We start from the raw sequence: 24,713 nt of genomic DNA on the forward strand, positions 1-24,713 counted from the left end.
TAATTGCTCGTACAGCAATAGGGGGAAGAAGAGGAATGGACCCTGGGATATGAAACCACTAGAAGAAATGCTGCGAAAGGTGAGAGAGTTGGGAGGCAAGTCAATGAGTGGTAGAGGATTTGACTGAGGCTAACATAATTTGGACAGAACTGTCGTGTGGTTGATATGGTCTATAGGATCCTAAGGGAGGAGTACGGTTTTCAACGTCAAAAATGCACTTTTTTTTACGATTTCTTTAGCTACATACCCACACCCACTTTCAATGCGATGGCTAGATGTTACCGTTGCAACTAGGAATTTGACCATGATGAGCTGATTAGGCGCTTGAAGTCACAAGATACTAATAGACATAATGGCTAATGACGGGCTCCTGTGGAACACCTGCCATTATGTTATAGGTCATTGATTCTTTATCTTTATAGCAACATAGTTTTCGATGCCGGAGGTAATCCATGATGATAGTGGCAGAGGAGAGCCAGATGCTTTTACTGGGTTAGGCGATTCGATTATATTCTTCTATCTATATTTTAGATGTCCTGGGTCGGCCAATGTTTTCCCTCGCCGACAAACAGGTGATCGAACCTCCCGAAAACCAAATTTATGGTGCGACAAGCAATGGACGTACTTCACTTTCGCGTGGAACCGATTATAGACTATCTTTTCGAGAACTTTCCTTTTTGTATTTAAGAAGCAAATCGATGGTTCATTCAGCGGCTTAGTTGGATTCCTTCAGGAAAGCTGCTGGTGCCGCCTTAATTGTCAGTTTAAGGACCACGTTTGGGATTCAATCAAGACCGTAGTCTGCGCTGTGCCCCATCAGTTACTATTAGTACATCCTCAGTAACTATTTTTACCGTCGGAAGGCCAGCAATTGGAATCATGGATGACGATAGTCGGATACAGCCGACACAGCGGTAAATTTTGGATTTGATACGTTCGTTGACGCATCAGTCACAAAGAACATCATCAATTTTTCAGTTGAAATATGCTCCAAATATTCCCAGCATATCTGTCCATCGTGGCTCAACGATCGCTTAACAAAGTATAATTTTTTTAATTAACGGAAAAGAAGTGTCCGATATCCTGGATGCGTGTGTTCAAGTGTCCAGTTTATGAAAGTGCTGGGGGGTTTAATGTGAGTACCTGCCGTGAAGGCATAATCCCACGGTCCTCTTCGGACACGGATTGATTTTGGGACCACAATCAGAGCCCCGCCATGCAAGCACAGCGGTCCTGGTTTATACTGAGTGCAGGCTCAGCATTCATACCAGTGGATGCGAGACCTATCTAACATCTCTGCCGCAACTAAGGAGTACGAATTCTCCTGGAGCATATACTCTCAGAGGGCCATCCCGGTTCCCATGGTACCAGATAACCTCCGGTGAGGCTTCGTGGCAGAGCCACTTCAGATGAGTCCCTTGCAGACTCGGGGCTGATCACCCTCCTCGAGTACGTGGGGACGGAACTCCCCAACGGGTTAACTGGAATCAGCCCGAGGCGGGGTGTCCAGTTTATGATAAAGGTCTTTGTAATGGGCCACTCGGGTAATAGCGATCCCTTACTTTGCTTCCGGTTGGCATTCCTATAAATTCGCCGATTAGCCAGTGTTTGATCGATGAGAAACTTATGACAGAGTTTTATCAGTATAAAGTTCTTTTCACGGATCTTCATTTGGACATGGTCGTTCCAAAGCTAAGTATCACGGTTGTTGAACCACTTACCAGACTTGGTAACTTCGAGGGTTGGGTAGACGTTTAGGGCAAATTCTCATAGATTAATCGGAGTGTGCAGCTTGGTAAATTTTTTCAATTTGCCTTAACTAACTCTTGCTTTGGCGATGTTCTCATATTTGGGCTGAGTTGATGCGACAATTTTTTGTGATGTTCAAGTTATTGGTAAACTGCAAAGGGTTTTTCAAGTTCCCATGAGTAAGGCATTGCAGTCGTGAGATATTGACAACCGGGTGCCTGGTTACTAATCCCATCTGCCACCAGGACTGGATATTTAAACCACTGCATATATTAGAATCTGGCCTTGCTCAATCCATTAATCTTCATCTCCTCGATTACTTCATGGAGTTTTATGTTAATTTGTAGGACGATCATACACCATTGTATCCTACAAGGTATAGCGCAAGATGGTAATTTATTAGTTTTTATTTTCACCTAACTCATTTCTCAGAACTTGCATCATAATGACAATATCTCTGAAAAGGGAGAAGTGCTTCAAGAATTTGAAATTGATTCCCGGGAGACAATTTCCCATTTCTAAATCGTTCAAATTCATATCTTTTTAAAGGCCGTCCAGAGTGTCCTAAACGAAAGGTGGGGAAGGTGTTTTCTCAAGAAGCCTACCGTCTTACAAACAAATCGCTTGAAATTGAAACACCTGATCCAAATTGAAGAGAATGATATTTTTATGGACTCTCAATAACAGGATCAGTGTATAAGTCCAGTGGCCTTTTCTTGGCATTCTTCTCTATTCCCACGATTCACGGCGTTAAATCAGAAAGGAGACGCAATTTCGAAACGAGCAACTCGAATATTGAGAGTTCTCACGCTTAGACCTCCTTTCGATTGAGATAAATAACTGGGGACACAGACTGTAGTCAATCCTTAAAGCCCGTAATCCAACCTTGGTAGGGAACCAAATGAACCAATCATCTCTGGTCTTTTCGACTAGCTTGGGAAATTTGACCTAACCCTGGAATCTTTTCCAGTGTTAAGTTCACCTTCCCAACCTAAAGCGGAGAAGAATTATTCTTTTGGGTCAGTACCTCAATTTGATATAGCAGTGCTTCAGGGCACATCTTCAGATATCATAATCATCCTGACAATAGCCTGGTAGTGCATATGGGATAGTGTTTATCTCAAAGGAGGCTTCCGATAGCATGACCTTAGCTTATAGTCTCTTGTTCCAAATTATGGTGATCTGATTTTCCACTTAACCTCTGACGAAGCCTTCACACTCGGAGGAAGACCACCTCAACGTCGTGATTTCTTCTGCCAAAGCCGTTTTGATACGGTAGCATCAAAGGTTTTGAGTCAATTGCCAAGGTTTCTCCATTGCTGTAGTTCCCTTGCCAAGATATTGATTTTAAGAAGCTCAGCTATTTCAAGCAAGATGACTGAAGTTGTGTTTAACCCTCCTCGGAATGTTTGCACCTTTTCAATGTTGGCTAATACAATGTTCAGCTCGTAGAATAAGAAATTTTTGGGATCCATGCCGACTTGTCTGAGAATTTCCAATCGTTCAAATGGCAGGGTCTCAGAGCATCCAAGGGTCTCACAATATCTATTATCGGAGATTACTGCTGAGGGGGTTTTTGGAACTGTGCCCGTGCACTGATTTAGGCTTTTCACGTATGTACGAAGGACAGTGGTATGACAGGTTTTATTGACTGAGATCAATTCAGATTTCTACATCTGTTGAATTTTAAAATTTTATTCTTGGTTGTATTATTGAGGGCAGAAAAAATTCCAGAAAATACTCTGCCCCTGGTTTACGGAAAATCCCAAGAGCGAGGTTGCGTCTTGGTGGGTGGGAAGAGATTCTCTGGAGCATTTACGATCTATGGTAAATCGATAGCCAGCTTCTGATGATCCCAACTCGTCACCCCAAACCGAAGCAAGAAGTCTCTGCTGGGAATAGCTAAGGCAGTTTTGGTTACTGACGGGATCGTCTTGAATGACCAAGGCAAAAGCTAAGCGGGAAACTACTTTGTTGGTGTTGAGGATTGGATTATACCTCGTCTTTGTTTGATTAAGCAGCGCAATTTGTTAGTCTGGATTAGGTTCACCAGTGGCTTCAATTGTAAGCTTGGTTTCAGTGGAATGAAGAAGTTTTGTCAAATCATTGCATGCTACGTCAGATCATTGTTATTGCGTTGCCAATTTAGGACATTTCACATCGACTTGGGTATTCAGATTAATCATAGTTAGCGAGTAGCGAGCAAATTAATTTTGAAACGGATGACATGATCATATCATCGATACGCTTCCCCCAAAAGTTCTTGACGACGGCTGCGACTACATTTCGATCCCAAAAGACGTAATCATAGCGAGTCATGCCTCTGATCTAGCACAATATATTCCTCTTCATGACGGCAAGGTGACGTTCATTGTCTTTGATGGTTACCTGCTCAAAATTATAGAAGGGGCCAGGATGAACGACAATGCTGTAGATTTTGTATTTATGGCCATTTGTTGAGTACTACTTCATACAGATTGCACTGTTGTGTGAAACAATTTCATGGCGCTGTTACCACATGCTAAAAGCACCTATCCGAGGTCCTTAAATGGTTCAAATTTGAGCAGGTTCCTGCCAAATTGATTATGCTAGTCAATCGTTCAGTAACTGTGATTTCTCTAGATTTTCCCATAAATGTGCTGGATGAGGTGATCATTTCATGTTTGGAAAATCTGTTCCTGGTCAGCTTTGTTGTGAAACGCTACAAACCCATCATTTGCGCAGAGCAATGTGTGTATGGAGTTAAGCGATCGCGTAATACTGTTTAAGGAAAGAATGAGGAAAATTGACGAATGGTCGTTCCTTTGGCGAAGACCGACGAAGATGCAGGGCGGTTTTGAGAAATCGATCATATTTCGGAAACTTTGCTGTTAGGATCGTGGTAGAGTAGTTTAATCCAGCGGATAAGCTCCTCTGGCATCGGATGTTCTGGCTGTGCATACCAAATGAGTTTGAGGGACGTGTTGTCAAAGATCTTCTCTAGAGTAAGGAAGGCAATGTAAAGGGGGCAATGTTTCTCAAGATGTAGTTCTACGGGTGACTGCATTCTGTCCTCCTCATTTTAATTGATTGAGCTTCACGCCAGAATATTGGATTTCATTTCTATTTTGAGTTATCAAGCGTATACTTTATAATGGCTTCTATAATTGCCAGAGGATGGACGAATTGGTGTCGAAGTCCTGTAGTATGATTGTCGGTTGTCAAACTATATCTCACCATAATGCGCATCGAATTGCCTCCAGCTGCTCCATTCCGATATTAGCAAAGGACCAACTAGGCGGCACATACCAAGCTCCGAATGCAAAGTAAACAAAGCAGAGGAGAACGGTGAGATGCTCCTTAATCGTGCTCTGTAAGCTATGTCTACCGGAGGTGAAAGCCCATATAAAGAAGCTCTGATCCAGAGCAGTTTGATGATCACCTTTAATATGTTTCCGTAAAGAGGGAAATTAACTCGCAACAACAATTAAGTTAAAACGGATTCTAATTCAAGAATGTAGTCAGCTACGCAGTAATTTACGCTGGGAGAGTGGAAGATACATTGATAGTATGGGGAAATGACCAGACAGACAACATAAAGACGAATATCCAGAACGAATTACCAAGGCCTTAGTTATGATACTGTTGTCTCTTGGTCCTTAATTAGAAGTTTCCGGCGTCTAAAGCGACCTCGAGATATCTATGTCTTTCGTAAAAAGACGCCTCGCTACATCCTCCAGATAAATTTTTGTAAATTTAGCTCTGCAGAAAGGGACGTGATTAGTCAGCAGATTAGATAGTATGGTATAAAAGATGATAAGTATTTTATCGCACGTTAAGGAAATAAGAGTGGGATAAGCTCAAGGAAGTCAATTGGGGTAGAATGCTTTACGAGCTGAACACAATAAAGGTTTTTCTCCCTTTTTATGGCCTCTGATAATGGATGCCTTGCTATGATATACGTGATCGCAAGAGTGCAATTATCCAAATAGTCCATAATCGTTTAAAATGGATTCATTTTGAATACCAGCAAATTGAGAGTGAAGGTTTTTTTAGAGGGAAGAGGTGGTGAGAATTCAACTGGCCTAGACAATCAAATATTTAGAAGCTCTAAGAATAATAATAGAAGTCGAGCAGATTGCTCAGGTGATGCAGAACTGCCCACTTTGATGTATGCGTGTAACCCGAGGTTGGTCGAGGGTAAACATTGGTCAAGGCAGGAAATTGCTAATTTGAAGGGTTGGTTGGACATTGTGGTTAAAATTATGTAATCTGGATTACTATAAGCTGCTTCCTCTGCATGGGGAGGTGAAGCAGTCGAAAATTTATTTCAAATTTTCCATCTAAAGCTGCTATATTTCCTAACAGGACATATGAATTTAAAAATTGGATGTTGTCCTTACTTTCTCGTAATGTAAACTGCCTTTCCTGTCTGTAATTTCTTCTTCCATACAATGAATCTCGGAAAAAATATTACCTAGAGAAGACAGGAAACATACAATTCAGTTACTTTTTTACATACACAGACAAACTCTGTTCTGTCGCCTGCAGGATATAAGTATAAACCCAATTTGAACGGACAGAAAAATAAATTTGAAAAAGGTCGACTGCGAAGGTGAAAATTGCAACGATGGCCAGGAAGCATATTAATCATGAAAGGTAGAAAGTATCTTCGTGTAGAAAACTTATTAAGGATTACAAAGACGCATCAAACCGGCATCTGAATCTTTCCAACAGGACACCATTGCCTGAAGTCTGGATAAGAGTCTGACACTGGATAAGAATAATAACAGAAATTTGAGCTCAACGTTGATGCGGTTGGAAAGTACCCGGTGGCAGAAAGGTTATTATTTGAGATGTGGGGCGTATACGAGTATACTTAAATATGACGGAGATTAATCTCTTTCTCGAAGTACTTAAATGGCTGATGTTTGTTGAAATTTTAAAAAGCGGCAAAACCTGAAATTTTAGTCGTTTGGAGTGATCAGAACGGAGGTTATGGTAACAACCTTCTTAAGAGCTTCAGGTAATATTAATATTGGAGGTTAACATAATCGAGAAAGGTAAGAATGCTTTTCATAGAGATGATGGCACTTTGAACCTTAATAGGCAATATAAGTTGTTTTTCATTCAGTACTTTCGCTGCTGTGAGGTTGAGAAATGATAGTTCTTCTTCGGAATTCGCTGGGACCAGGTGTAGATTCTCCATTTCCAGAATTTTCCTTCAATAGAATGTTGGTCAGACTTCACGTCCAAATAACCATTGGATTTTTGTTAGATGAGGGTCTTTAGAATGCTTGCTGCCCTAAATATTGTTGGGAATGGTCGAAAGTTGTTCTTTTCGAGGACGTTTGGTAAAATTACGATCAACTTCTGCACTCTATGGTCTCTAGCCAAGCAAAAATATGATGGACTGTAGATTCTCACACTTTTGCAAAGATCTCTTGGTACTTCCAGACAAGATAAAAAAAAATATACTCATACACGGCGCCATACAGACCCTCTTTATGAACAGCTAAGATGTTATTTTTCTTTGCAGGCTTTGATGCTGTGAATCTTGCTCCTGATTATGGATTCCACAATAGGTCACCCTGCTTTTTTATGGAAATTTGACCGGAATTAATCCATCATCCGCCGCCATTAATGAGTGCTTGTCACGTAATGTGTATGTTTTATATTCAAGCCCCTACACCTACATATTCCTGTGGTTCGATCACGTCTTTTTTACCGGGATTGCTTGCGAAATCTTCCGCAGTATTTTTGTGGTGATTAGAGTTACCTATGTCTGATGAATTGATGGAATCTGTTACTGTAAACTTCTAGTCATCTGCATCATTTGTTTGAAAACAACTTCGGTTGCAGATTCTGAATCTGATGTGCGTGGCAGCTATCATCAGATTTGCAGGCCATATGTATCTAGTAACTAAAGACGATCTTGAGTAACAGGATTTCTAGTATGTTAGGTGAAAGGAACTTACTACTTTATCGACAAATTACTAATGGACTCCATAAGGGTTTCCGTCTCCCTTTTGATGGTTCTCTAGGACCTGACATGTCCTTTATTTTTGTTAAGAATTAAGCCGCATCGTGAGGTCTGGTTTTAGAAAACAATGAGTTAATTAAAGATGATTTCTACAGAAGCCTTGAAATTACATATAATTCACCACCTTATAATGACGATAAAATATCAGTCGGAGATATTGGAAATGTGGAGGTGTACCGAGGAAGAAAATGAGGGCACACGCTTCACAAGGCAACTTTACAACCTTAATACAAGAAACTGATATTATCGTCGACTTACTATCTCTACAGGAGATTGAGGATAATATGAACAAAACGCTGGCAATCAATAATATACCCAGGAAGCTAATAAAAGGTAGCAACAATTGCGTGAAACAGGCCGCTACATACTTATTCAGCCAATATCGAAGGGGGAAGAAATCCTGCAGAATGGTATAAAAGCATCATCTGTCCAGTCTACAAGAGGTTGTTTTGTTCGAACTGCAAAGTATTCACCAAAATCTTGGAAAACAGGCTTAAGTCCTAACCGGGAAAAGTTAACGGGGAGTACCAGAATCACCTCTTCACGATAAAACAAGTGTCCGGGAAGCGCTGGAGTTTCAACACAATCAATAACTTATCGCGCTTCTTCCTCGGCACGAAAGAACCTTCCCGAAGTTCAACAATGTAGTCAAGGAGGTAGGATTACTGGTTTGTATACAAAAGCCCAATATCATGGTTCAAACTAGGAAATAGATGCCAGCTGGACAAAATATTATAATTGGTGGATACAGTTTGGAGAACGTTAATAACTTTACACATTTTTAAAGCAAATTACCGAAGTGGTATGTGCCCTTGAAACTCCCCATGAAACAAACAGGAGAATACGTTTTGACTGTATTTAACTTAGATTGCTAAAGACCTTTGAAAGGAAGGTGTTAAAAACATCCTTGGAGCAGGTCGACAGTATGATGGTTGACCGACAAACACAGGTATGGCATATACCTATGACGATCTGAACTCTCTAAAGCGATAAAATTGTGAAAACTCCAATGGGCTGGCCACGTTCAACGAATGAGAATATCCGAAAAGGTATTCAAAGGAAATTTCAATGCACGCTATGATTCTCAAATATGTAAAGTTTTCTACGACTGCAATATGCCTCCACATTTCCCAGCCTTGTTAATAGCGAGCCATACAAGGGTGTGTCGACGAGAGACCTCAGTGGATTGCATTTAGATCCTGGCAGACATTCACGGACAACTTCCGCTAACATTCTGTTTTTCGGGATAGATCTGTACTTATGATTCACCATCATATACTAGTAACGAACTCTAGACATCCCGATTTTGCTCCGAGGCCAACCAATTCGACATCTCTAGTAGTTGTGAGGTCCATCTAAGGCTGGGTCTCCTACCACAGATATTGCCCTCATAGACTCCTTTCACTGGATCACTCCGTACTCCGATGATACCATTCAGACAGATATGAAGGCTTTGAAGCGTTTGAGTAACATGGGAGCTCACTTTCCATGTGCTACATCTAGATAGTAACACAGAAAGAACATACGCACAGAACAGACTCAACTTGATCTTGGTATTGAGATAAATGCACTTCCAGATTATAGACAGGATAGCAAAATCGGATCTAGCACTGTTAATGGATCGAGCAACATCCAGTTCGGTGCTCCTGTTGGCAGAAGTCACGCTTTCTAGATATAAAAATTGATTTACGACTGCGATGCTCTGTCCATTAATGCATATAGGAAGAATGCGATAACCCAGACGTCAGACTGAGAGTCTTGGTTCTTTTGGTGTTTATCTTCAGTCCTACTTTATATACTTCTCTTTCCAAATATAGATGTATTTGGGCAAGAGCCATGACTTGGTCAGACAGCAAATTGATGTCATCAGAGTAGTCGAGTGATAATTGGCTAGATAAAATTGGCCTTAAAATCTCAGTCAATGGGGAACAATTGATGGATGGACCGAAATAGGGATGTTTTGGCATGCTGATTGTAGAATTCCATATGTACTCCAGGTGAGCCAAAAACGTAATCGGATGGGACAAAGGCTAAAGGGACAAGTACTAGAAAAATGCGGATATATCTAGTATCGATGTTCAGTAACTGTTTATTGATTTCTGTGAAACGTAAGATAAAATTGATTGTAACGAAGGATTCTTATCTAAACTAATCATTGCTTATGGAGAAATACCGTGAGAAGCGTCGCCCCCTTTACATTCCATTTCTGGATCTAGAGAAATCATTTGATTGAGTGCCACACCTGGTATGCTCTACGACAACACTTAGTGCCAGAAGTCGCGCGCTGGTTTAAATTGCTCTATCACGATTCGAAAGTAAAGGTCGAAGTATGGCGGGTATATCAAAACGGCTTCATGTCTGTGTTGGTGTCCATCAAGGAACCGCTTTCTCACAACTCCTCTTTGTTCTTGCTATGGACACCGCCACACGGTACATCCAACGTCCATCGCCCTACACACTGTTTTATGAAGATTATATTTTCCTAGCGTCTAATAGTAAAAATGATCTCGAGCAACTTGTCCAAAAATGGAATGATTGGTTCATGCAACACGATCTCAGATTGAATCTGAATAAAACTGAGTTTTTGACGACTGATCCCCATGAAACAGGCATAATCACTGTCAGTGACAGTGACCTACCCAGAACTGAGCGATCAGCTAATGGAGAACTGCCATAAAATTGCTTCACGCACTAACGAAACCTGGATGAACTAGCCTTCCACAGCTGTTCTTTGTGATCGACGTATCAACGAACGTCTCAAATTCAAAATTTACCGGAATATTGTCCGTCCGGTCGATCTCTATGGTCCTGAATGTTGGCAGGCTATAAAAGACAATGAACGGCATCTTGCGGTAATGGAGACGAAGATGTTGCGTTGGACTAGTGGCGTGACACGTTTTGATCACATCCGAAATAAGGATATCCGTGATCGATATGGGGTTGTAACGGTCGTGAAAAAACTGTGAGAGAGGTATGGTCGTCTTCGATGGTATGGTCACGTAATTCGTGCTAACGAGAATTCAGTTGCCAAGATTGGTCTGAACATCGAAGTCGATGGTAAGTGACCAAAACGCTGGCCGAAACAAGGATGGCTTGATGCGCTGGATGGGGATTTAGCGTCACGATTGCATCTAGATCAGGCATTTGATAAAATAAAATGGCGAAGCCGATCACGACGAGCCTATTCCGCTTGCGAACGGAGCTGCTCTTCAATTTAGCTAGTATGTCGTTGGGAAGGTCATTTCAGTGGAAGTGCGAGCTGAAACGAGGTGAATGCTAAGGACCAAGTTAGCAATAATTGAAATCCGACTCAGGGTCAACGTTGTAGTATGATTCCGAGGAAAATCTACAGAAAAAACAACCTGCATATCTGCATGTGAAATGTGGAGATCGATGCAGGCCTCAGAGAATTAGATCGTGGCGTTCAATTAGAAAATTCTTCGATAAGTACACGAAGCGATCAGCGAATCACGTGTAGCATCAATTGTTTGACGATTCACTAGCACCGATCTTAGCAAATTCTGCGAACTGCAATGAGTCTGTAATATAAAACGAATAAATGAGGATCGAATCGCGAAAGAAATGTTTAGATAAAACTGTATCTACAAGGAAACCGTCTAGGAAAGCGGACAGCTTCTAAGGTTGTCGAGAATGATTGAACAACGGAGGGAATATGGGAGGCCAAGGCTCGATTTGCCCCGCAATGCTTCTGAAGTTGATATCCATCAGAAATATTTGTTTAACATTTGAGATGGAACAAAGCAGAGATACTTTTATTAGGCAAAATTTTTAGATTCATTGCTATTTGAGATAAAATTCATCCAATGGGGGCTCCCCTAACGGGAGCAACTAAGGTTGGTTAGTACAAAGAATGCAGGTCTCATCAGTTGGGATGGGATCATTAGGAGAGGGAAACGCCGGCCGTTTCATATGTCATTTAGCAGCAGCGCTCGGAATGTCGGTGCAACTCCCCCGTAACGCATAATCATAGAATTTCTTCCTTAAGAAGGAATCAACGAAACATAAATTTTCCAAAGAATGACTGCACAGTTTGGTGATCAAACATTATTAAGGATCCTTGTATTTTCTCCGGCATAAAGAGCTCAAGAAGGATGGACAAGAGCGGAGAATCAGAAATAAGATTGCAGTCCTCGGATCACAACATTCCAGCGGTTCGAAACATTGAAGAGAAAAGACGAATCCGACTTTGCTAAACTGTAGAGAATTCGGGGGTAAGTTATGGAAAGGGTTGAGGGATTATTACCAGTGACCTAGAGTTTCGCGAAATGTGTACCTGATGGGTCTGTCGCCTAATGGCCAAATATAGGGAGTTGACACCTTTGGAAGTGTGTAACAAAGTTTGCTAAAGGTTGGTTCACAATTACACTCCGGAACCATGCAGGAATGGAGTAGTTCGTGCCCAACCGGCTTCTAGCCCAAAAAACCTCAGTCTACGATATTGAGAGAGCCTCCCCCTTTCCTTGGGAAAATGGATTTATTTATATATTATTTTTTCATAAATAATTTTAACCCACATACGTAATAGTAGGAGCTAGCTATATTCGTCATGAATTCTATATACGGAATTCCCTAACATGAAATTGTGAAGATCATGATAGTAAGCGCACGTAAAAACCATTCAATAAAAGCAGATGATTTGACTTGACTTTCTTTTATGTTTGAATTTTGGATCTCTGCAAACCAATATCGTTTATTTACCATCTGCTTTGCATGAAGGGCTCAATGTACGAAAACCTGCTCTTTCTTAGACACGTAACAGTCCTGCTTTCGAAGGTTGAAATATGTAATATACAGTTTGATATTTTACTCTTTTTTTGTTTTTAAAGCTTATTCGCAATTCCTGTTTTCCTTCAAAAATATTTTTATATACATATGTAGACGTTTTTACATTCGTTTGCTCCTTACTTATTCGCACAGCATCTTCGATATACCGTAACCTCCTGCTACCTAATCTGTCGCGCTAGCTTAAAGAGGAATCATCCGACGAGGCTCCAACCACCTCACAATTTACGACTACATATTTGCGTTGTGTCATGAACACGATATAGATCATGAAACAATCTCGTCCTTCTTAAAAGTATGTTCTTCTAGCGACTAAGCTCGTTCGCACCTACCTTGAATATTGCGGGCAATTTGTGAAGAAGTCTACCAGGCACGCCAGAAGATACGTTTCCGGCAAATTGAATAACGTATTCAGGACGTACACTCTGGATTCGTCCAACTTCAAAAATTTATTTGGATAAAGTTCGTACACTTGGGAACTGAAAAGTAGACAGAAAAAGAAAATGAGTGAAAATATGAAAAAAGTTTCGTATTCATTTCAAAGTTTGTCGATTTCTCGAACTAGAAATTTAACTTTGCAAAGCAAAATACATCTTTTGAAATCCCGTTCCAAGGAACGTAAAACTTCGATGATATCTGATAATTTCTTGAATGTGCTCGATGTTAAACAGATGCAAGGGGATGAGATTCACGTTCGATTAAAAATGGATTTGGTACAATTTCAAATACTACTAGAAATGAACATATGTTGGAAGAAAAAAAGGCATAAGGACTTATGTAACGATACTTACTGTTTGAGAAATTCGAATCCATGCACGCAAACGAGAATGTTTCCGTAGGCATCGACTTTCAATAAGTTTCCGTAAGTTGTGTCGAACCAGAGACCACGGACGGGGAAGGAGGGATCGTATTCGAATTCTAGAATTTCCTTGGGGTAGCCCATGTTTACCAGTCGCACCTTCACCAAGTCAAATCCAAGCTGTTCATATTGTGGAGATTTGTATTCTGAAAAATTCAGGAAATTATCGATTATTATAGAAGGAAGAGAGCAAAGTTGGAAACGTGGTGGGCGCTTTAAGAACAAAGGTGTTGTTTTTTATGTTAGTGACTTTGGATCCTTAAGTACTTGTAAAACTGGTCGGGTTATGCATTTCAGAGATTACGCTGGTCTGCACGGGGCACTGGCCCATAGGGGACCATGCCGCTAGGCTCGGCATACCCTATAACTCGCATTGCCGAAGCTGCGGAGAAGGGAGGGAAACCCGCATGCACTTTCTCTGCGATTGCCCAGCCCTGGCTAGAGTCAGGATGCGGACACTGAATAAACCATTTTTTGGGGACCTCAGAGAGATTTCTAGCTGCAGGGTGGGAGAACCGCTTTCCTTCGTGAATGCTACGGGCTGGCTCTGAAGATCCGAGCCGGCTGGACTCTGCCTCCCTCCTCCCATGACAACAGTCACGGTCTTAGGAGTTTGTGGCATCAAAACGACGCACCAAAGCGCTAATTGGGCTCCTCGGAGCGACCAGAAGTCTTCTGCTGTATAATGTAAAAAGCAAAACTGATCATTGTAGCCTGAAGTGCATGTTTCATGAAAGCGTACAATGGGAACTCTAAATAAATTAAAATAAAAGTGAACTGCCCGCGCCATCCACATTTAAGTTTCATCGATACGTGCTTCAGTTCTTTCTAGGTCTTCCCGAAAAGCCTACAGTTCTCTTCTATATTTTGTGTGCCATGCGTTTCTAGGGCGGATTCAACTTCACGGCCTAGTAAATAATGTATTTGTCGCTGTTTCTTAAATTATGACCTATCTATTGTCATTTCCCATTTCTTCAGTACAGAGCTCTGTACTGAAGAAGGGAGTAAGTTGCTCCCGAAATATATATATACATAATAAAATAAAATTGTAGTTTGGAGTAAGCTACTGGTCTATCAATTTTATACATTCATTGTTCAAAGGATTGCCCATCGCTAGCCACAACTTTCTTCCATCTTTCAGGCAATTCATAGATACCATCGCGCCAAAAATTGTCCGGCTTGGCCGCTATCCACTCATCGAGCCATTTTTTGAGTTCGTCGTAATTGGAGAAGTGCTGGTCAGCCAGCCCATGCTGCATCGACCGGAACAAATAGTAATCCGAAGGAGCAATGTCTGGAGAGAACGGTGGGGTAGGACTTCCTATTTCAACGTTTCTAGATATGTTTTAACGGGCTATGCAACATGTGGACGAGCATTGTCATGTTGCAAACGCATCATTTGACGTCGGTAGTTTGCCCGTGACCGTTTCGTTCGGTTTTAGCAGCTCATAGTATACCACACCCAGCTGGTCCCACCATATACACAGCATGATCTTCTCACCATGAATATTCGCTTTGGCCGTCGATGATGAGGCATGGCCGGGGTATCCCCACGTTGCCCGACGCTTGGGATTATCGTAATGGATCCACTTTTCATCGCCAGTAACTATTCGATGCAGAAAACCCTTCCTTTCTTGTCGATGGAGCAGTTGTTCGCACGTGAAAAAACGGCGTTCGACGTCTCTTGGCTTCCGTTCATACGGAACCCAATTTCCGACCTTTCGGATCATTCCCACTGCTTTTAAACGGTGGGAAATGGATTGCTGAGTGACTGCAAGTGTTTTTCCAAGTTCTTCTTGCGTTTGCGATGGATCTTGGTCGAGCAATGCCTCTAATCCTTCATCTTCAAAAATGGTTGGCCGTCCGGCGCGCTCTTCTCCTTCCAAGTCAAAATTGCCACTTTTAAACCGTCCAAACCACTTCTGACATGTTCGCTCAGATAGAGCATGGTCACCATAAACTTCCACCAAAATGCGATGACTTTCGGTTGCTTTTTTCTTCATATCGAAATAATGAAGTAGAACTCCCCGCAAAAACACATTATTTGGTACAAAATTGACCATTTTCGTTGATGAAAAAAATATTGTTGTTTACACTTCAATTAAATAATTTATACTGACGTTTGTGCCTATTAACAGTAGCTTTCCGATGAATGTTTGGAAATGTGGATCAATGGAATAAAAAACAAGCTACTCCATCTATTGTGAAAACCGACAGAGCTTATTTGTAGGCCTATATTATTTTGGAATGGCAGGGGAAGGCAAGTAAGCCTCCAATTGCCGCGCTCAAGATAGTTGTTTTCTTTTGGAATTTCGATGACTATTCCGTTCTTCTAATCATGGAGAAAGATCTCCGATCAGCCAGATTTACGAATAAGTGGAAGTAACAGTTTTGAACAGACTGCAATGAACAGTTGCCAAGGGAGTGAGTGAATGCGTTGATGGCAAAGTTAATTTCGCTTCTATTTCAAGGATGGTGGTTTGCCATATCATCTATAAGAGGTGAAATTTCAGTAGACTTTATACAGTTGAAAACCGTGGCAAAATGTTCCTTCTACCTGTTAAGCTGCTCGTCAACGTGAGTAAGGAGTCGACCGATGGCGTCGCTGACCGGACTATCAAAAGATTTGTGACCATCTGCGAGTCCTTTCGTGATATAGTATCTGATAGCGAAATGATTATTATTTAGGGCAGCCTCTAGCTCTCTGGCCAGAGCGAAAATAAAATCTTTTCTGTCATGGTGCATGCTACGCTGCAATTCAGTTTCTTAAGCTCGTCAATCCGTTTCCAAATAGTAATATTCTGCTAGATTTTATGATGCCTCTTCGACATGGCCGACGGAGAAGACCACTTTGATGGTATCGTACGGATAGTAAGACAGTTTTTCCACTGCCGAACGAGATCAGAATGTCGAGGCTCTCCACCGCTACGAGTAAATGCAGCCGCAATATGCAGGCACAGGCAAGGGAGCATCAAGCAATGATTCGGTTGAGGCCGATGTCAGCGCTTCTCTTATTTTGAAAATCCAGAAGACAACTCCTAAATCTGCTGGTTATGATATGCCTCAATTCATTAGATCTATATTACCGATCAATTAAAAACCCACTGATTTTAAGGCATGCTCAGGGGTCAAATAGTACTCCGTCAGTGATTAGGAGACTTTTTTCTTGTATAGGGTTGGCTAACCCGTTTAACCACTGAGTGTTAGACAATACACTTAATTATCATCAAGGAACTAGGCTGGAACCGTTTGACACATTATTTACAGCGAATCCTCTTCCTCTCCCGGCTTAGGGAGTTTTCAAGTCTGGGAATTCTTTTCACCGAAATATAGGGGAGAATAGGAAGGGCATTTATAGTTCCAAGAACGCCCTGCCATCCGGTCCCTCCATTCTCTTCGCAACAAGAAGAAGCCGTATATAATGTGCAACACAACTCCATCAATTAGCGTTCTTCAGAATCTATCTGATATTGTTGTCCGGAGAAATTTAGCCTATGCGTTCAAGAAAAAAAAGATATAATCGGGGCGTCCACCAATTTGTAGAAATATGCCCCGGGGTATGGAAGACGCACATGTTGTCGTTATCATGGAATTAACGTCAATGTCAATTGCTACTTCTCCATCCCTGAAGTGCCCGCCAGCGTAGATTCCTGGATGTTCCCCTTCGCGACATTCCACGTGCAGGGAAGGCTGATACACGGCGAGAGACAGCGACAACCACTTTGGACACCGTATTGATGGTCGTTTGCTGAGTAGTCTTCCATAATTCATCACCCATTCACCAACATTGATCAGCGAATCTAGTGTTTAAAACTACGAGCCCCATTTCTCCCGCAGTTTTGATGGGGCATGATTCCCCCTAACCAGGATTCGCCCCTCCGGGCCTAAGACAACGTCTTCCAGAGTATCAAGCCAGCGTAGAAAGTCCGGCAGATAGATAGATCAGATTCTGCTTAGGCCCCGAACCCAAAGTTGAGCTCCGCCCTAAACCTATACGACAGTAGTACCTGATAAGTCGAGATGCTGTATAAGGATCTAGATCAGCTTTCACCTCCGTAGTACACTACGTTAGCAACTTATGAGCAATTGTAATTCCAGACCTTGCAAGCTCCGAGCCAGTATGTGCACCGCTCTCGCTAGACGCGCCAAGATCCTTGCAGAGAACCCAGCTCCAATTTTGGTTGCAAGTTTTCGCTTTGTGACTTAATCACCCGCATTGGTGATATACTATCTTCTTGTCAGATCCTCTGCAGATTGTAGACGTGTGCCCATAGTATAAGCATCTGCAACACTTGGTGGGTTGTTGTTGGGTTGGGATGTTAACATGTCTCTTATTGCTCTGCAACCTTCACCTCAGCGCGTTTTTAGCCTCGATAATTAGCAGAGGGGCTGCATATCGATGGGGGCATTCAAGTTAGATGACCTCGTCTTGTCTTCTGTGAGACAGTCAGATCTCGGATTTCAGATTACCAAAGAACACACTACTCTAAGCTAGAAAAGCTTTGGCTGCTTCACAGAAAGTACGCTTGTCCGTTGCTTTGGACTTAATTCAATGAGAATTCCAATTTCCGTATGGAGGACACCTCTGCTCTATCGTCTTTGCGTTTGGTCTTATAACGGATCTCGCTGAGCATTTCCACAATGATGAGAGTTGCAGAAAGTCACAAACCTTTCACTTTTATCGTTACAGTCCATGTTTCCCCATCACATGTGCGAGTACGATGTTATCGGAGCACACCTCGGGATTCAGGCCATTCATCATGAACGCAATGTCACCTTTAGGAAGCCGGTTCAAAACAGCAGCCAACTGCTCAGTCTACGTTTGTGTGTAACATTGTGCTATTGAGATGTTTCTCATTCTAAAACCACAGTTAATATTTTATCTGATGTCATGCGAATGACAAGCGTTAAATAAGTCGCAAAGAAAGCAAAAGGATGATTCTCGAAGAGTTGTAATTCAAATATGAAGACGCAATTTGACGATAATAGTGGAAGCTTGACGATGGATGCAACTTCAACGAGACAATCACACAATTTTTAGTGAAATTCGCCGGATTGGCGGCTGGTTTCTGTTAATCGTGATGCAAGGCCGTCAGCAACCTGGAGACGCCCTGAAAAAAAGTTAATTACTTGTAATAAATTACTCATATGTCAAAGAAGCCGGACAGTATGTAGGTTGAAGATCCCTTTGAATGATTGAAAGAGTGTTTATACCATTTCGGTAATACTTGGCCAATTCAATGGGAAGCGTCGTAAGCATCAAAATGCACAACTCTGCCATAAGGCGCTAAATATAGATGTCCATATTTTGCTAACTAGGCCAAATATTCTGTACAATATGCTTTGGTTGTCCTTCAATCGTAGTACGTTTGAACTAAAGTCCTATCTAAATTTGGATTAGAAGATAGACTTTAGTGCTAACAGTAAAATTGTGGGACCTACATCCGGTATCAGGTCTAGACCTGCCTTAATAAGGAACTCCTGACATCCCGGTTTTGCGCCGAGGTCCACCAATTCGATATTCCTAAAAGCTGTCCGGCGTCCTGACCTACGCCATCGCTCCATCTCAGGCAGGGTTTGCCTCGTCTTCTTTTCCTACCATAGATATTGCCCTTATAGATTTTTCGGGCTGGATCATCCTCATCCATACGGATTAAGTGACCCTCCACCGTAAACTATTGAGCCGGATTTTATCCACATCCTCATGGTCATGGTATCGCTCATAGATTTCGTCATTGTGTAGGCTACGGAATCGTCCATTCTCATGTAGGGGGCCAAAAATTCTTCGGAGGATTCTTCTCTCGAACGCGGACAAGAGTTCGCAATTTTTCTTGCTAAGAACCCAAGTTTCCGAGGAATACATGAGGACTGGCAGGATCATAGTCTTGTACAGTAAGAGCTTTGACCCTATGGTCAGACGTTTCGGTCGGAACAGTTTTTGTAAGCTGAAATAGGCTCTGTTGGCTGCCAACAACCCTGCGCGGATTTAATCGTCGTAGCTGTTTTCGGTTGTGATTTTCGAACCTAGATAGGAGAAATTGTCAACGGTCTCAAAGTTGTATTCTCCTATCCTTATTCTTCTTCGTGTTTGTGTTTGACCAGTGCGGTTTGATGTTGTTGGTTGGTTGGTCCATACTCCAACAGTTTTTCCATCGATTGCCGCGTAGAGAAAATCTGATTTGTTGCTGATTTGTATGAAGGGAACCTCTTTAGTATGGGCCAATGATGTTCTGGGCGTATGGGGCTATCCGGCCTAGCAAGATAGCGGAGAATATCTTATAGATGGTACTCAGCAACGTGATACCTTTATAATTGCTGCACTGTGTGATATCTCCTTTTTTATGTATGAGACAGATAATGCCTCGTTGCCAATCGGTCGGCATTGATTCGCTGTCCCATACCTTGAGCACAAGTTGATGAACCACTTGTTGTAATTGGTCGCTTCCATATTTAACCAATTCGGCAGTAATGTCATCGGCTCCTGGCGACTTATAATTTTTAAGCTGATGAATTGGACGGACTGTTTCTTCTATACTTGGCGGTGGCAGTACTTGTCCTTCGTCCTCAGTTGGCGGGACCACAACTCGCCGATGTTCTGGTTGTTCAGTAGTTCATCAAAGTACTCAACCCATCGCACCGATATGCCCATTCTGTCGGAAATCAGATTTCCTTTTTTGTCTCGGCAGGATGAATATCGAGGTGTGTAAAACTTCATCCTGCTGACTTGTTGGTAAAACTTCCGCGCCTGGTGCTGTTGCTCCCTGTACTTTTCGAGTTCACAGACCTGTCGGTTCTCCCATGCTTCCTTTCTCCGTCTGTGTTCCGACTCTTTTTGCGGTTGGGGCCATGTAGGTTTGTCGCCGTATTCATGTAAACGTTCTTCAGGTGATTGTGAAGATCATTTGTTGATGCTTCATCTGCAGGATCTCTGTTGACTGCGGTTACTGCGGCATCCATTTCCTTCTTACAGGTGTTGCGGAGGGCTGTGTTGTGGATGGCTTCAGTGTTAACTCTTACCTGATTGTCCGCGGGGATTCTGAGTGGTATTGTTATTCGAGCTCGTAGCCATATGAACAAGATAATGATCCAAGCCTATATGTTCTCACATTCATCAAAGCTGAGCGGTGACGGCGTTCGATCAACACGTGGTCAATTTGGTTGAAAGTGCTTCCGTCTGGAGAGGCGCATGTATGTTTGTGGACCGCTTTCCGCGCAAACCAGGTACTTCCAACAACCATTTCGTGTGACATTGCTACGCAGTCCGTTATCATTTGTATTTTGATGTAAGCTACGGCAGCCAACGTATCGCCTGAATACGAGTTCCGTCCCTACTTGGCTGTTGAAATCTCCAAGTATGGTTTTGGTATCATACTTGGGACAGGCTTCGAGGGTCCGCTGAACCGCCTCGTAGAAGGTATCCTTCTCCGACTCTGCAGTCTCCTCTGTAGGTGCATGAACGTTTATGAGGCTTACATTTCTAAACTTGCCAAACAAACGCAGAGTGCATAGCCGTTCGCTTATGTTTTCAAAGCCGATAACAGCAGGTTTCATTTTTTGGCTGATTAAGAAATCTACTCCGAGCATATGGTTTACTGGATGGCCGCTATAATATATGGTGTAGCAACTCTTCTCCAGGAAGCCGGCCCCTGTCCAACGCATCTCCTGTAACGTTGTTACATGAGCCCTGTATTGGGATAGGGTATCGGCTAGCTGCTTGGTAGCTCCATCTCTATACAGGGAGCGCACGTTCCATGAGAATTGCGCAAATCGTTATTCTTTTGTCGTTGCCGGGTTCATCGTTGTGTTATCCGTCCAGCCCGAGGATCTTAACTATTAAAATTAAATTTATGTCATGGGATTATTCTCTTGCCTAGTATTCGCACTTGGAACTGGTTCATGTAGAGTCGTTTTCATCGACATAAATCCTCTCACGCCTTTATGAAGCGTAATCCCTGCGCCCTCGAATCGGTAATCTTCGGAGTAGTGGGGGCGAATGCTTTTAAAGCCGCTGACCACTCAGATCGTGATGACCCATTGTAGTCGACTTCCCCGTCTAATGGAATATCCCGGATTCGCTTATGTATCGCAGGGTTTCCGTTAGTGGAGGTGATGCTACCCGTTGCAAATGGAGCACATCAGCATCAAAGACCTGATATCTAAGGCCATAAGAGAGGCATTTGCATGGAAATTACTCCGTGGATCCCGCTTTCTCATTATAGGAGGGTCACATATCATCTTGTACAATTCCTATTCTGAACATATGCGCAACTAGAGAATTATGGCCTGAGAGAATGCCTACAATTCTTTTGCAAGTCTTCCTTCTTTTCGACAGGAAAAACTTTGTGTTATCCACGGGGTTTCATTGCGTGATTAACTCTCCCGAGTGTTGTAATGTACCAAATCCAACAGTAATAAGCATATTCATAGTGTGTTTACTACTTAATTGTCAGTGATTTAGCAAGTTACCTCAAACACCATGACATCGATAATTTCCCAAGCAAACTAATCAATTATGATTTTGGCAGCTACTTTAAAATATAGTAGAAAAGTCGCAATCATATATTTTTACCCAAGTATGAACTATCTAATAAGCTCTAATTCCGAGAATATTAGCAATATAATGTGGGTCATGCATCAGTGATTTTCTGAAGCTATTTAGAGCGTTCCACCAATGAAATCACTGAGTTGATACTTGTAATAAAAGAACGTGCTGCAATGAAGATATATTCCGAAATCTAATCAATAAATTTAAGAGTTCATCACCTGCGAGTGTATAGTCCATGTCGAATCCATAGAATTTGATGTTTTCCAAATGCAACGACTTATTCACGAAGATCCTGTAATGAGAAAACAACAGAAAAGTTAGTCCTCTCTAAGTAATATGATTTTATTCTGGCATGACTTGAGGGGAATAAAGATTAGAAGCAGACAAACTATACTCCAGGTCAGAAAGTAAACAGAAGTGCGCTTTATTGCAGCAAATTAGCACTGAATCATTATAATTAATAGAACTTATGGAGTGAATCGTCAATTGTTAGCCCCCATTTTTCAATTAAGTATTTCTGCTGTCGACAAGTAATTATTTACATCAATGCGCCATTGTTAGAGCGCACAACAGCTAGCGAAGCTTTTGCGGAATAAGATTCAAACAATTTCAAAGAGTTGGGTTGGGAACATTAGGATGATTACGTTTTCTACGAATTCCGTCGTCCCATTTCATTGTATTAACTTTGCAAATGAACATTACGATATACCCCGTACCGTCTTTAAGTATGTCGCCCACTGGTGCTCAGCTCTTAGAAGACAGAAAGCCCAGAGTCCTCAATAATCAACATAATAAATTCCGCGGAAATTGAAAGTACTCGTAAAACAAAGGGTTCCTTGGAATGTAACAAGAGAACCTTGAGCGGTGTCTCCTACCCCCAAGTGTTGAATGATAACCGAATTTTTCTCATAAAAACTTTAAATTCAATTAAACCGACCATAAAGTCTTTTTTTTTAGTTATTCCACTTTATATCGTCTGAAACCTTTTATCGTTCAATTAATTTAAGGTTTTCGAATGGGTCTGGAAGTTATACTGTGAATTTATCCATTTGAGCCGATGAACTTGAGAAGTGCGCTAGTAGGGTGGAAGCCATATTCCATAATTTCATTTCAAGTGCTTTTAGAGTCTCTAATGTATTGCGGAAATTAAATGAAATTTGACGTTTTTGAATGTTCTCGGTGGATGGAACATAATAAAGTCCCAATTAAATTTGATAAAGCTCAGGTGCTAATGGAGATTGTTTGAGTGTTTTATGGTGAAAATTTAGCTTTGAATAATGACAGTCTCTCTCAGACTGAGCTCATTTTTTAAATGGTAACATTTAAATTTGAATAATTAATCTACTCTACGTGAGGTATTTTAATTGACAAGGTTACTGACGTACCTTCGAATTGAGGGCGCATATTATGAACAAGGGAATGTTTAAAATGTGGTTGAACTGAGATTAAAAGCTGATGACAAATGAAAAGTCATTACGCCGGCTGCATAGCCGTAATCCTTAAATTATAGGCACACAATAATTACAACCCCTTATCAGGAGACAGCTGTTAAATTTATCCTAACACGGAGGTACTTTCAGAAATTATCACGGGTCAGCGCAATGCTGACCACATAGCCTTCTACAGTGAACTGTAGTCCTCGGTCTCGAAAGAAGTACTCTAACTCACTTCAAGGTCCTGATCCACTTGTATTGTCGTGCCAACGATTATCTTTGTTAGTAGGACGAAATGGTGAATTTTGTGAAATGGTGTGGAGTGCAAGATGGACAATTGATCACGAAGCTGACAGAAAAATACAATTTAGGGAATAACTATGTTTATAACAATGGGACTTATTTCAAACTTTCCAAAATCGTGCCTTAAATTATTGAGCAGAATGCGCCTAGGGGAGTTGCAAACCGAGGTAACCCCAACCGCACTCGAGCTTAGGAAGTCGTTAAAGACTCCTCAGGATCATGAGCTGGATCTGTTAAGGAGACGTTCAGTAACTATGAGACTTTCTCCAATATCTAGGACCATAATATATATAGGCTAAAGGAGATTGCTAAACTTTCCGAAATGGCAAAAGCGGAACGAAGTCATCCTTCCTTTTGCCTGGAGCTAACATTATTGAGTTGTCCGAATTTATTAATGACAAACACTAATACTGTACCAAGCAATCAATAATATGTGGGGAGTCATTAGGATGCTATTTAGTTAACCGCAGGAAGAATAGAAAGAATCAAAGGAAAGTCCCGAAATTCCCCCTTTGGCGGTAATATAGCCAATAAAGGTGACACTCTTTCGTATGCTCGCAGATGTACGGAGAAACAAAAGAATACAAGAAGAGGAACACCCAGGTGTAAAGTACAAAAAAAACTTGAAGGGGAGAAAAATTTAATAATAAGAGATGTAGGGTATGTCGGGTCTGGCGACATGGTTCCCTATAGATCAGTGCCCCATGCAAACGAATCGGGTATGGATTTGCACGCGGCTGGCACATGAGCTCTCGCGATCAGGTTTTGATATAGTCGGGCAAAATCCCCCCTTCACTTGGAATAAGTGGAACCTTCGTCATTTGAGGACCGCCATCCTTAGCACTCGCCAGCGGGATACAGATTGTGTCCACCAAAGGACTGCGAAGAGCACACTGTTCAGCACTTTTCTATACCGTCTCATCAGCCGTCGGTCAGAATGGCTATGCTACGCTTGGGGTTTGGAACATGCCCCAGCCATCGATAAACTATAGCTAGTAT

At 41.8% G+C, this 24,713-nt stretch overlaps 1 protein-coding gene across 4 annotated transcripts in view; it reads right to left on the reverse strand.

Moving 5' to 3' along the window:
• Window positions 1-24,713, reverse strand: part of LOC119657273 (cytosolic purine 5'-nucleotidase) — a 206,918-nt gene that overhangs the window by 9,467 nt on the left and 172,738 nt on the right. For all 4 annotated transcript variants that reach the window (XM_038064110.1, XM_038064111.1, XM_038064112.1 and 1 more), the window contains 3 exons: window positions 22,197-22,270; window positions 13,366-13,579; window positions 12,907-13,053 (listed from right to left, as the gene is read on the reverse strand). In XM_038064110.1, coding sequence (XP_037920038.1) covers window positions 12,907-13,053; window positions 13,366-13,579; window positions 22,197-22,270 — 435 coding nt within the window. The remainder of the gene's footprint in view (window positions 1-12,906; window positions 13,054-13,365; window positions 13,580-22,196; window positions 22,271-24,713) is intronic.

This window comes from Hermetia illucens, chromosome 5 (assembly GCF_905115235.1).
Source record: "Hermetia illucens chromosome 5, iHerIll2.2.curated.20191125, whole genome shotgun sequence".
Taxonomy (NCBI): Eukaryota; Metazoa; Arthropoda; class Insecta; order Diptera; family Stratiomyidae; genus Hermetia; species Hermetia illucens.